We start from the raw sequence: 14,948 nt of genomic DNA on the forward strand, positions 1-14,948 counted from the left end.
ACTCAATTTAAACATTAACACAATTACATTGGATAGTATGTCCTCAAGCATAAAATGAAAATATTGCAGCGTGCAAGGGGGAAAGCGACAGCAGCAGCAGGGCTAGTAGGTGATGTAATCACACACAAAGACATAAGCGTGATATACATAAGAAAGTTTACAAACGAGAGGAGGCCCCATTTGGCCCATCTTGCTGGTTTGGTTGTTGGTAGCTTATTGATCCCAGAATCTCATCAAGCAGCTTCTTGAAGGATCCCAGGGTGTCAGCTTCAACAACATTACTGGGGAGTTGGTTCCAGATCCTCACAATTCTCTGTGTAAAAAAGTGCCTCTTATTTTCTGTTCTGAATGCCCCTTTATCTAATCTCCATTTGCTGCAACAGTGTTTTGCTATTTATGTGTTGTCTGCAAATTAAACAAGTTTGCTTACTATACCAGATTCTAAATCATTAATGTAGATTAGGAATAGCAGAGAACCTAACACTGATCCCTGTGGTACACCACTGGTTACCTCACTCCATTCTGAGGTTTCTCCTCTAATCAATACTTTCTGTTTTCTACATGTTAACCACTCCCTAATCCATGTGCATGCATTTCCTTGAATCCCTACTGCGTTCAGTTTGAGAATTAATCTTTTATGCAGGACTTTGTCAAAAGCTTTCTGGAAATCTAAATAAACCATGTCGTATGTTTTGCAATTATCCATTGTTGATGTTGCATCCTGAAAAAAATCAAGCAGGTTAGTTAGACACGATCTCCCTTTCCTAAAACCATGCTGACTGTCTCCCAGGATACTGTTACCATATAGGTAATTTTCCATTTTGGATCTTATTATAGTTTCCATAAGTTTACAGATAATAGAAGTCAGGCTTATTGGTCTGTAGTTACCTGGTTCAGTTTTGTCTCCCTTTTTGTGGATCAGTATTATGTCTGCTATTTTCCAGTCTGTTGGCACAACCTCTGTGTCAAGAGACTGTTCCATGATCTTGGTTAGCGGTTTGTAAATATTATTATTATTATTATTATTATTATTTATTTCTTAGCAGACGCCCTTATCCAGGACGACTTACAATTGTTACAAGATATCACATTATTTTTACATACAATTACCCATTTATACAGTTGGGTTTTTACTGGTGCAATCTAGGTAAAGTACCTTGCTCAAGGGTACAACAGCAGTGTCCTCGACCGGGGATTGAACCCACGACCCTCCAGTCAAGAGTCCAGAGCCCTAACCACTACGCCACACTGCTGCTGGATTTGTTTATTTTAAGAGCTTCTAGTCCCTTTAACACTTCTGCCTCTGTTATGCTAAAGTTATTTAAAACTGGATAGGAACAGGTCATGTTGTCCGTATCCTCCTTTGTAAAAACTTGTGAAAAGTAATCATTTAATATATTTGCTATTTTTTTTTCTTCGTCTATGATTTTGCCATTTGTGTCTCTTAGACATTTAACCTCCTCTTTGAATGTTCTCTTGCTGTTATAATATTGGAAAAACATTTTGGAATTGGTTTTAGCCCCCTTAGCTATGTTCATTTCAATCTCTCTCTTGGCCTTTCTAACTTCCTTTTGGACTTGTGTTTGCAGTTCCAAGTACTCTTTCTGTGTACTTTGTTTTTGGTCCATTTTAAACGCTCTGTAAAGTGTCTTTTTTCACTGAATATTTTTTTTTAATTGATCTATTAAACCATTTTGGCCATTTTGTTTTAGATTTAGATTTGTCTACTTTTGGGACGTAATTGTCTTGCGTCTCTAGTACTACATTTTTAAAAAACAGCCATCCCTTTTCTGTGGATGTTTTCTCTATTTTACTCCAATCTACTTCTGTTAGTCTCTGTTTCATACCTTCATAATTTGCTTTTCAAAATTGTAAACCTTAGCTTTAGTCATTACTTTGTGGGTTTTAAAAATCACTTCAAATGATACCATGTTGTGGTCTGAGTTTGCCAATGGCTCTCTGACCTCTGTTTTAGTTAGTCTGTCTTCATTATTTAAAAAGACTAAATCAAGGCATGCCTCTCCTCTAGTCGGTGCCTTGACAAATTGCATTAGGAAGCAGTCATTTGTCATTTCCACCATTTCAATTTCTCCCATCGTGCTCCCCACCGGGTTTTCCCATTTTATATGGGGGAAGTTGAAATCCCCCATTAATATGGCTTCTCCTTTGCTGCACGCATTTCTAATGTCATTGTATAACAGATTATTTTGCTCGGCATCTGAATTTGGTGGTGTAACAGGGGGAGATCTGTGCTGACTATCTGGCACATGCGTGGTACTGCAGGTAGAGGGCAGCAGTCTCGTAGGATCCGCCTGTCAGTCATGGCGATGACACGGAGAGGTGGGGAAGAGGGTGTGTGGGCTTTCCCTCTCTCTGAGTGGCTGAGAGGTGGGCCTTGGGAGACTGCTCAGCCCATAAGAACAGCGCTTGGTTGTGCATTCAGGTGGCCATGTTGGGGAATATACAGTGACACTGACAGAAGACACCAGTGTAAAACAAGGACCAGGCAAGTCCGGCTGAGGGAGACAGCCTGTCTTAAAATAATTTAAAAAGTAAAATAAATAATTACGTACTTGAGTGGATGTGTGTAGGTATACCGGGAACTGTGGCCACCCCAGTGTATAGAAATAGCTGAGCGTAGGACGGAGGCCCGTTCTAACCCGCTTAGCGGCAGTGGGGGCACTGCATAAGCAGCACTTTTATTTTGTAGTTTTATTACTGTGTTTTATTTTCCCTTTTTCTTTCGCCTTCTGTTTTCATTATTATTTTGAGCACCTGTGAGTGCGCCAGTGTTTTTACTGTTTACCAGTATTGGTATTCCTGTGGTCCTGTGTACTGTCGTCGGTACTCAGACCACGGACAACAGTGCCCTCTGCGGGCTAAAAGACAAAACAGCACAAACAATAAAACTGGGCACCAGTGCGGTGTTTTCAATTAAACCTTCTGTCTCCTGTGTGTGTCAGTGAATTGCCCACCACCCTTCCACAGGAAGTCTATAGCATGCTCCTATTATTATGCCCTTTGAATTTTTGTCAATTATTCTGACCCATATTGGTTCGCTGTTGTTTTCTTCATCCACCTGGGCTTCAAGACTATTTCTTATGTATAGCGCTACCCCTCTGCCTCTTCTGTCCTGCCTGTCTTTCCTATACAGTGTATACCCACTAATATTATATTCGTTTCCATCACTCTCAGACAACCAAGTTTCTGTATTATTATTTGTTTATTTAGCAGATGCCTTTATCCAAGGCGACTTACAGAGACTAGGGTGTGTGAACTATGCATCAGCTGCAGAGTCACTTACAATTACGTCTTACCCAAAAGACAGAGAACAAGGAGGTTAAGTGACTTGCTCAGGGTCACACAATGAGTCAGTGGCTGAGGTGGGATTTGAACCGGGGACCTCCTGGTTACAAGCCCTTTTCTTTAACCACTGGACCACACAGCCTACTGTAATACCTATCACATCGTAGTTACTTGTTAGTGCAGTAACTTCAAGTTCTAACATTGTTCCTGAGACTTCTAGCATTTAGATAAATACATTTAATAGTTGTCTTACCTGAGTTGTTGCCCTTGTTTTGATGTGGTCTCCTGTCTGTTTTTTTGTTTTCTCCCCCCTTCCTTGAACATGAAGTTTTAACATCTTCTCTCATGTAATGGAAATCATTATGGCCATAATTCCTTTTTTTATCCAATTTGTTCCAAGAAAAATTCCATGTTCCCTACATGTTGCAGTTTCATTGTGCACTGTCAGATTTGAGCTGGCCATGCTAAAATATTCTTTACAAACAATAAATATTTTTTCTAAAAAGTTTCTCTCGTTTTCTGTGGTTTGTTATCTGTATTGAACAGGGTGAGTGTCAGGCTATTTCACTTTCTTATGGAAGCCTAGTGTGTGCACATTCATTTCATGTATGACGTGTACCAGTAACTTTTATAGTTAAAAACAGGCGTAAATAGCTCAGACCCTAAGGGTTTTTAATTTAAAGTTTTACTGTTCCAGCAATCTGGGTTTTAAGAACTATGTCCAAGTTGGTCTGAAATTCCACAGTTATAAACGAATGGATTATTCTTGTTTAGAATCATTTTTAAATACGATTTTCTGTTTGTCACCACATCCCTGTACCCTCAAAATAATTACTTAATCACACTGCCCCCTAGTGGATGTACGAAAAACAAAAATTTTCTAAAATGCTGAAATACACAAAAGGGTGTGAAAAGGATGCTGAAATATATAGGAATAAATACTGGAACACAAACATTTATTTTGGAAAAGGAATAAAATACATTACAACATGTCTGAAACGTCGAATGATACCTGCTAAACAATGTAATATTATTGAATTATATAATGCTTTTGAGTTTTCCATATACTTAGTGAAAAAACTGACAAATTGAAAAACGTGACATTTCAAAATCTAACATGAAATACTATACTGCTACTATTTCCGGTAGACTTTTGTGAAATTATTTTATTATTATTATTATTTATTTTCTTAGCAGACGCCCTTATCCAGGGCAACTTACAATTGTTACAAGATATCACATTATTTTTACATACAATTACCCATTTATACAGTTGGGTTTTTACTGGATCAATCTAGGTAAAGTCAGCAACAGCAGTGCCACCCACCAGGGATTGAACCCACAACCCTCCGGTCAAGAGTCCAGAGCCCTAACCGCTACTCCACACTGCTGCCCTTTTTGTAGTTTAATTGATTACATGATGTTAAATAAAATCTCTATGTTCAAATTATTATTTTTTAAATTAGGTCTCAATCCTAAAATTCTAGGTGATGCAAAACGTTTGGCCACAGCTGTACAATAGGGTTTGTTACAACATGCCTTGTTGACAAGCCAGTTTGTTTACACCCTCCTTGAAGGTAGAATACATAGGGTGGACAAAATCAAATAGCACACTCACTTATTTTACTTTTTTTTTTATCACATCCTTGAAACTTATCTTTAAAATGTTTGAGCTCAACAGGGTTCATAGTAGTAAGTAGATCATATGAAAGAGTCTCACCTTCAACTCTTAGTAGCTGCAATTAACTCAACTAGCCCATTAGAATTATAAGGTGAAACTAGAAAACATTTAGTTAAGCAGACAATCTCTTGCTCAGTGTTATGGAGGCTAAACTAGAAGAAAATGAGTCACACAGACAAGTGTTGGTTAACATCTTCCATCAGTACTATAGAAACTAGAAGAAACAAACTTTTTGTACTTAAAGATACCCATCTAAGTTAACTCTGTCTTATTCTCGCTTAGTTTTTCTCCTTTTACAGACCATGCAGCACAGAAACCTGAATACTCCAATGCCTGTGATTATGAAGACTAGAAGAGCAGCCAGCAGGACAGCGATGACATCCAGGCTGTGGTAGGAGTACCAGGGCATCTTGTAGGCCTCAGTGCGCAGGTGAGCGGCGCCCCTGTTCCTCATGACGTACTCGATCCAGAAGAGGGCGCTCTGCATGGGCTCCATGGGCCGGTCGTGGTGGAGAGTGGAGAGCTTCTTCATGTTCCTCCGATAGGACGGCTTTTCAAGAACCTGCTTCAGGGCCTGGAGATAGTCTGCACTGCTCATGGTAGCAAAATCCAGCACCTTGGCTGCCCCTCTCACCTCTAACCTGAGCAGGTTGTCAAACTGGTCGAACAGCAGCGGCAGACCCACGACCGGAACTCCGTGGTAGATGGCTTCGTAAACTCCGTTGGTGCCACCGTGCGCCACGAAGGCTCTGGTCTTGGGGTGTCCCAGCAGATCATTTTGGGGGAGCCACTCGACCAGCAGGGTGTTGTTGCCCAGGTTTTGAGGCCTCTCCCCAATATACCTCCAGATGATTTTCTGGGGCAGCTGTGCGAAAGCCGAGGCTATCTTAGCAGTCACTTCTCTGGGGAGGCTTTGAACCAGAGTCCCCAAAGACATGACAATGACGCCGTGCTCCCCGGAGCTCTCCATGAACTTCTCTAGCTCGGGGGCAAGGGGCTTGGCAGGCTGGCACTGGAACCCTCCCATGTAGACAACGTTGGGCATGGTGGGGCGGGGGAACTCAAAGACAAAGTCCACCCTCATTAGCCAAATATCAGCTGACTGGAGGAGAGTTCTGATGTCTGTGCCAGAGTCGCAGTAGCGGGCGCACAGGTCATCATACTGTGCGCTTATTATGAATCTTTCAGAGTAGAGGCTTAACCCATAGATTATCACGTTCAGGAGCCTTTGGGTGAAAGTCATCCTGTCTGAGAATCTGGTCCCAGTCATTGGGATGTAGGAGAGAGGGGACGGCGCAATGGCAAAGTGACCTTCTCCACTGGTAGTCCAGCGCACGTTCAGCACCACGGGCAGCTTCAGGCGGTGAGCCATAACAAGTCCCTCAGCTATGGTGGGGTCAGTCAGGACCACATCAAATCCCTGCAGCCTCTTTATTATCTGGGGGTCTTCCAAGATGGTCACCAGTGTCTGGGAAGCCATCCTGTGGATTTTGGTGAGTAAGACGCTGACTTCTCTCTGTAGAGCGAGGAATGCCAGCAGAGATCCGTCTCTCATCTGGATATCCAGTGTGCGGTTCAGGAACTGTGTGAAAAAGTCCTGCCCCACAGGGCTGGCGTCAGGGGCGGGGATGGTGAGGGAGTTGTAATGGGTGGCCTGCTCCTTGATGTACCAGCTGTTGCTGGAGCGCAGCACTGTGATCTCGTGGCCCTTGGAGTGCAGCTCTCGAAGCAGGATGTTCATGTTGACCCAGTGGCTGCCATCCACAGGGAACACCAGGATCCTTCCCCCCTGGCAGCTGGGAAGAGCCAGGAGGGGCAAGAGGAGAAGGGCAGAGTACCACTGGCAACAGTCCATCATGGAGTCTGTAACACTGCGGAGGAAACATGTTAAAACACTGAATACCGGCCCTCAAGGGAGAAGATGTTTCACTCATCACATCCTGGTGGCTGTAAAACAGTTGAAAGCTCCCCTCTCAGAATCAGACTGAACTTCCAAGTGCGTCTGGAACACCACCCAGTTGTTCCATGCTTTTCCCATGCATTTACCACGTTTTGACTTGTTTCTTTTTAATATGCCTGTTTTTTTAATACCTTACCTCTCCGGTCTTCACAATGCTTCCCTATGCTTTACCATGCTTGCACTGTGCTTTACTACACTCTGCTGTGTCTTTACTATGGGACACTTTTTAAAGAGCATTAAAGTCCCGCTGCCCTGGGATGTAAAAAATACAACATTAAGCAATAAGAAAATATCCACGAGTTTTGCTGGGGCAGCAGTGTGGAGTAGTGGTTTGGGCTCTGGACTCTTGACCGGAGGGTCGTGGGTTCAATCCCAGGTGGGGGACACTGCTGCTGTACCCTTGAGCAAGGTACTTTACCTAGATTGCTCCAGTAAAAACCCAACTGTATAAATGGGGAATTGTATGTCAAAATATTGTGATATCTTGTAACAATTGTAAGTAGCCCTGGATAATAATAAAAGTCTCCCAGATGTAACACAATGTTATTTTAACGTATTTTTATTTGCACGTTCACAATATGGTTTGTCATTTAGTACCACTTAGATTATTATGATTTAGTATGAGTGTTGGTTTTGTTTATTCACCATTGAATTATTGTTTGATCACGGCATGCAGTGTGTGTGAATATTTAATTCGTTTTGTCCTACCTGCTAATCATGACCTGTTCATACATCAGCCTTTCTGTGTAGAATTGCTGAGAAACATTTTTAAATAGGCTTACATTTTAAATAGAATGGTACTGTGACAACAATAAATGGTTTCATTTTAAACAAACCTTTGGATGTGGTGAACTGCTTGCTGGATCCATCTGCTCTTCCATACTCTTGTGTGTGGAACGACTTTATTCTGATTAAATTAATTAAAACATTCTAGGGGATCTCTCACATGTGTATAAACTAAAAAGTGGTGTACTTGGGACTACAATTATTACCTGGCGTTAACTGTAAAAGTAGTGATGAAATAAGTCAATTAATACAATAGGTATAGTGTGTGTATTATGTTTTGTTACACATAGTATAAGCATAGCAAATTTAATAAAGCACTGTGCAAGCATGGTAAAGCATAGGGAAGCTTTGTAAAGCACAGAGAGGTGTGGTAAAGCATAGGGAAGCATTGTAAAGCACAGAGAGGTCTGGTAAAGCATAGGGAAGCATTGTAAAGCACAGAGAGGTCTGGTAAAGCATAGGGAAGCATTGTAAAGCACAGAGAGGTCCGGTAAAGCATAGGGAAGCTTTGTAAAGCACAGAGAGATCTGGTAAAGCATAGGGAAGCATTGTAAAGCACAGAGAGGTCTGGTAAAGCATAGGGAAGCATTGTAAAGCACAGAGAGGTCTGTTAAAGCATAGGGAAGCTTTGTAAAGCACAGAGAGGTGTGGTAAAGCATAGGGAAGCATTGTGAAGCACAGTGAGACATGGTAAAGTATATAGCTGATGTAGTTTAGACATATTCTGTTGATTTCCTAACCTTTTAAAAAGTCCCCAGGATGTCTGAAACAGTAAATGATACACAAAGTCAATCTGAACTAGAAGAATAGATAAGTTAAGATGACTGACCAGCGTCTCTGAGATAAATGGCATAAGAAAAAGATCAAACACATTTTGCAAATGCAGAATGTATACATTATTTCTTTAATAGCTCAATGATGTAACGTGCACACTACAGGCTACACTGCTATACTATGTAGCCATGTTTAGATTCCCTGCTTTGCGGTGGATAGACACTGTCTGGCCACTATATTAGGAATGGTACCAGCTCTCAGACATGGACTCTGCAAGGTTCTGGAAGGTATCTCCAGGGATGTTAATCCAATCGGCCATTAATACTGTAGACATGATAAGCCTTTTCTCTCTGTCAAGCAATAACTGCTTCTAGCCACAGCTGTCTCTCATGGCTTCCCCTTTCCCTTTGCCATTGCTGATCCACTCCAATGACTCCTGGAGCAGCTGAACCAACACGACTGTCCTTGATACTGTGGAACCTGCTCCCACTATAATGCCTCTTTAAAATGCTGGTAGATATCTCTCTAGTCCTGGTAGACTGTTTGCAGTCTTGCAGCTCCCACAGCTGTATAGTGCTGCAGGGGTCACATGTTACATAAGAACATAAGAAAGTTCACAAACGAGAGGAGGCCATTCGGCCCATCTTGCTCGTTTGGTTGTTAGTAGCTTATTGATCCCAGAATCTCATCAAGCAGCTTCTTGAAGGATCCCAGGGTGTCAGCTTCAACAACATTACTGGGGAGTTGGTTCCAGATTCCCACGATGATCAGCCTGTAATCTCTAATCTCTAATTCAGGGTGATGTCAAATCCAAATCGGAGAGACAGGTCTTAATGAAATGACGGGGCAGTGTAAGTATGATTCTTATGGAGCAGAAAGAGTATTTCTTGTTTTGTTTATATGGCAGGGAATTAGAGTTTTACCTCAAGCCTTCCCCCCTCCAGACATGTATTCTAACCCTGACACTGAGAATCTGAAATGTGCAATTTTAGCTGACATCATTGTGAGCACAATGCGCATGACACTATGTGTTTAACCTTCAGTAGCCTCACACCATTAACTCAAAACACAAAGGTACACAGTACAGCTATGCCTATGCATGAAATGACTGGGAAAAGCCTTTATCATTATTATTATTATTATTATTATTATTTATTTCTTAGCAGACGCCCTTATCCAGGGCGACTTACAATTGTTACAAGATATCACATTATTTTTACATACAATTACCCATTTATACAGTTGGGTTTTTACTGGAGCAATCTAGGTAAAGTACCTTGCTCAAGGGTACAGCAGCAGTGTCCCCACCGGGGATTGAACCCATGACCCTCCAGTCAAGAGTCCAGAGCCCTCACCACTACTCCACACTGCTATCATGGTGCTTGGAATGAAGCCAACTGGTTCACAGGGCAGATGATTATTTTTTTTTTAATTTTTACATAGTTAATCTTGCCAATGTCAGCTATCAATTATACAAAACTACCACAGTAAACTTAATAATTTTACAGTAGTGATGTGATTTTCCCATGGGTATACCATAGTTTGTTTTTTTACCTGTAATATGCTTTGCCATACCTCTCTGGCCTTTACAGTGCTTACCTATGATTTACAATGCTTTCACTGTGCTTTATTACCTTTTAATGTGCTTTTACTTTAGGAAACTTTTATAAGGGTTAGTTTACCATGGTTTGGTTTTTAATATGCTTTACCACACCTCTCTGTGCTTTACAATGCTTCCCTATGCTTTACCACACCTCTCTGTGCTTTACAATGTTCCCCTATGCTTTACCAGACCTCTCTGTGCTTTACAATGCTTCCCTATGCTTTAACAGACCTCTCTGTGCTTTACAATGCTTCCCTATGCTTTACCAGACCTCTCTGTGCTTTACAATGCTTCCCTATGCTTTACCAGACCTCTCTGTGCTTTACAATGCTTCCCTATGCTTTACCAGACCTCTCTGTGCTTTACAATGCTTCCCTATGCTTTACCAGACCTCTCTGTGCTTTACAATGCTTCCCTATGCTTTACCAGACCTCTCTGTGCTTTACAATGCTTCCCTATGCTTTACCAGACCTCTCTGTGCTTTACAATGCTTCCCTATGCTTTAACAGACCTCTCTGTGCTTTACAATGTTTCCCTATGCTTTACAATACCTCTCAGTGATTCATAATGCTTAACTATGCTTTACCACACCTCTCTATGCTTAATCTTGCTTTCACTGAGCTTTATTACACTTTACTATGGGAAACTGTAAGGACCAATAATCTGAATCCAGCTGAACCCAACTCTCTGTGAAATCTATATCGGTCTCCTCTTACAACCTTTGATTCAGCAATTTGATTAGTTTAATTGTCCCTCGTGTTTTTACTGCTGTTGGGCGTAACTCATTCCAATATGCAGCTGCTCATTACAATCAAGGCTTAAACTCCCTGGTTTTATCTCAGAGGGTGCTTTCTTTTCTATACTTGAAGCTTTGTTCCCTGTTTCATGTGCTTGTCAGAGCAGACACTGATTTTATATTTTACTGATTTCATATTGTTGTAATGTCTCTGTCTATGTATTGTTGTCTGTTGTATTTATGTTGCCTCTTGGCCAGGTTTGCATTTTAAACGAGAACTTGTTCTCAATGTCTTTACCTGGTAAATAAAGGTTTGAATTGAATTGAATTGAAAATGCAGCAGCTGTATAAAAACCAAACAGCAGTATCACAATGCTATGAAGAGCGTGCAAGGCTGCTCCAACCTCAGCCTGGGTTTTTGCATACAGGAACCCAACACTACAGTGTCTGTATGAGAGACTCTCATCACGATCAGTTAAATCGATAAAGTAAGCAATATCTTGAGAACAGCAGCAGCACTGCACCTTTGTAACAAGTTAGAATAAAAGCTTACCTCGTCTCTGCAGCTCGATCCCAGCGGTGCCGTTGTCTCTCTGGTAAAGCCAGTTGTTTTATCTCAGCTCAAACTTTGTACAAGGTTGTAAAATCGTCAGGTTGTAGATACAACTAAAACAGATTAGCAATGCGATCTGCTGAACACAGCATTATATTACAGTGGATCCTGTTCCTTTTCCCCAGAGCAGCCTCTTGCACACTGAGATTATCAGCTTGTGCAATTTCCACTCTGGTGACCCTCATTGAAATGTACACAAAGCATACTCGCATTGTGTGTTCAGCACAGGAATGCACACTTTTCTGTATGCTTTTTTTTTTTTTTTTTTGCAAGTGTTGGGTGACCACCTTTAATCAAGTTGAGAGTGTATTTCACATGCACCCTTTGCTGTGCCAGGTCAATAATGACCCGAGGTCAGAGGTCAAGCGCATTATTTGAACGCGGGAGTTTTGTTATTACCGATGAACACGCCACAGCAATGCCATTATCACTATTATACTACAGTGTTTTAAAGTGTTTTTGTATCTCTATGGGTCTGAAATAATCATTGTAGTCACTCAGAGAGTTCCTGCTCCCTGTGGAATCCCCAGTGAAGCCATGTGTGCAGTATGTGTAAGACACTGGATAGTATCAGAATGTGTCGATACGGCACTAGGATCTATACTGTGTTAATTGTGTACCAAGTAGGCTGGGGTAAATAACAGAAAAGGCACTAAAATCATTTGCATATAGTTTCAATTTAAAATAATATTTTATTCTTTTCGCAGTGTAATGTGTGCACAATGCAGCAGCATGATTTCTGTAACACAAAAGATAGGCCTACTGTACAGATTTATATTGTTACATAATGTAATGTGTACAGAGAACGCATTCATTTTATTTCAACGCAGTGATGTATACATTTAGATTAAATTGAGCACTTTAAATGTATGTGTGTGCCATTTATTTTTTAAACTGAATGGCTCGTTATTTAGGACAGCCTGCCTGTTTACCGAGGGACTGCATTGCTTTTAAATTGCACTTTGGATTTACAAAGAATAATTATTACAATTGTTTTTGTTAACAATTTCCCCTTTGTTGTAATATAACAAAACGTTAGGTAACTTACCTTAACCCTGGTTCCTTGAAAGAGAAGACAACCACCAACATGACTTTGGGGACATGCCTGTCATAGCCTGCCATTTTATGTCAGAGCTGCCAATAGGCCCATCCGTGGGGTGACGTCCTTGGTCCCGCCTACCGAGGGATTAAACAGTCAACCTGCGGAGACCGAACCCGTGAGGGCGACCGATGCAACCTCGCTGGTTGGTGGTTGTCTTCTCTTTCAGGGAACCAGGGTTATGGTAAGTAACCTAACGTTCCCTTTCAATTCGAAGACGACCAACAACATTACTTTTGGGAAAGTATACCAGCGCCATCGCGAGGGAGAAGGAACGGTAGCAGATAAGGAACGCATCAGAACCACATAACCCAAGGGCTAGCGGTGAGAGCGTGCAACCTCAAGGACCCTCGTGCCTAATGAAGGCAGGGAAAGATCTACCACATTAAGGTGGTAGAACCTGGAGAATGTATGAGGGGAGCCCAGCTAACCTCTGCTATTCCTAATCTACATTAATGATTTAGATTCTGGTATAGTAAGCAAACTTGTTAAATTTGCAGATGACACAAAAATAGAAGGAGTGGCAAACACTGATGCAGCAGCAAAGGTCATTCAAAATGATCTAGACAGCATTCAGAACTGGGCAGACACATGGCAAATGACATTTAATAGAGAAAAGTGTAAGGTACTGCATGCAGGCAATAAAAACGTGCATTATAAATACCATATGGGAGACACTGAAATTGAAGGAGGAATCTATGAAAAAGATCTAGAAGCTTATGGTAACTCAGAAATGTCTTCATCTAGACAATGTGGGGAAGCTATAAAAAAAGGCCAACAAAATGCTCAGATATATAGCAAAACGTGTTGAACTTAAATCAAGGGAAGTAATGTTAAAACTTTAGAATGCATTAGTAAGACCTCATCTAGAATACTGTTTTCAGTTCTGGTCACCTCGTTACCAAAAGGATATTGCTGCTCTAGAAAGAGTGCAAAGAAGAGCGACTAGAATTATTCCTGGTTTAAAAGGCATGTCATATGCAGACAGGCTAGAAGAATTGAATCTATTCAGTCTTGAACAAAGAAGACTACGCGACGATCTGATTCAAGCATTCAAATTTCTAAAAGGTATTGACAATGTCGACCCAGGGGACTTTTTCGACCTGAAAAAAGAAACAAGGACCAGGTGCCACAAATGGAGATTAGATAAGGGGTATTCAAAACAGAAAGTAGGAGGCACTTTTTACACAGAGAATTGTGGGAGTCTGGAACCAACTCCCCAGTAATGTTGTTGAAGCCGACACCCTGGGATCCTTCAAGAAGCTTTCACAGACCTGGATTTCTTTTCATCTCAGACTTCTTTACCCAGAGTTTCCAAGATTAGTGCTGCTCGGTGTCTGTGTTTAGTAGCAGTTCCTGAATGCAATCGTTTCTAATGGTTTATATTAACTTAATCCGTGGTGTGCAGGGTGTCTCTAGAAGAGAAACAATTTCAGTTTGAGCAAACAGAACCCAAACACCATGAGCTCACACATCTCTCATAGCATTAATGAGACACTCAACACACCTCAGATTCACTGACCCCTTCTTCTCCTCTCCCCAAATGCATTCCAGTTTCTCTTGCTCATTCCTATCTCTCCCCTCTCGTGGTTTAATTCCTGACAGTCCCCTTGTTTCCCAATTACCCAGCATCCCTCAGCTCTGGAAGGCCATGCCCAGTTCATCACCAACGACTGAGGTAATCTCCTGCCAGGCACAAGGTCAAAGGTCAGTGCCAGTTTACTTGTTTGTTTAAAACCTGCCGTGACAGTGTGTCCACTCTCTCCCATCGATGTGTTCATGCTCTCTAACAATGTAATGTGTAAAAGAACAGTTAGTAAAGACAAACTAAATGCTATAACTAAGCCAAGTTTGAATTTTACTAATAGTTCAAAAAAAGCAAAAGGGTCAATTTGTTTGAATTTCTATAAGAAAATCTGAGTTGAAGTTACCAGTGTGTGACAGGTTCCATTCAATTCAAGAGGTTTGATCTTTCTGGTTAAACATGAATAAATGCTGTAGTGTGAAAACCCCTTAATTCTGAAAGCACAAGCTTAAAGATATACAACTTATCTTACCTGCATTTTTTTCTGTGCTGCCTTCTTGTCAAAGTGTTTCTGAGATTTCATGTGCTCATCAACTGTGTACTTTTGAACATAATCAATTGAATGGCAACAAAAGTGGCAGAACTGCCCCCCATCTTCATAAAGGTCTTCAGGGTAAAGGTTGACTCGAGGTGGCTTCATCACGGAACAAAAATGTTTTGATATTCACTGTTTTTTGAGGATCCCGCAATTTTCTATTGGCTCTGGTAATGCGATACGAAAGGCTGGCCCTAAATCTGCTTTGCGTTCATACATATGTAAAGGCCGGCCCTGGTCTCGGATTGCAGGCTCTGGGCCACATCGAAA

The 14,948-nt window shown here is 41.3% G+C and overlaps 1 protein-coding gene across 1 annotated transcript; it reads right to left on the reverse strand.

The window, feature by feature from the left end:
• Nucleotides 1-4,245: 4,245 nt before the first annotated feature.
• On the reverse strand, nt 4,246-11,599 carry LOC117404248 (UDP-glucuronosyltransferase 1A5-like). Its single transcript, XM_034007063.3, has 2 exons — nt 11,400-11,599; nt 4,246-6,858 (listed from the first exon to the last, which is right to left on the reverse strand). Exon 2 carries the CDS (start codon nt 6,843-6,845, stop codon nt 5,256-5,258), a length of 1,590 nt encoding a protein of 529 aa, XP_033862954.2. The 5' UTR covers nt 6,846-6,858; nt 11,400-11,599; the 3' UTR covers nt 4,246-5,255.
• Nucleotides 11,600-14,948: the final 3,349 nt, after the last annotated feature.

The sequence above is a fragment of the Acipenser ruthenus genome, chromosome 56 (assembly GCF_902713425.1).
Source record: "Acipenser ruthenus chromosome 56, fAciRut3.2 maternal haplotype, whole genome shotgun sequence".
NCBI classification, from domain to species: domain Eukaryota; kingdom Metazoa; phylum Chordata; class Actinopteri; order Acipenseriformes; family Acipenseridae; genus Acipenser; species Acipenser ruthenus.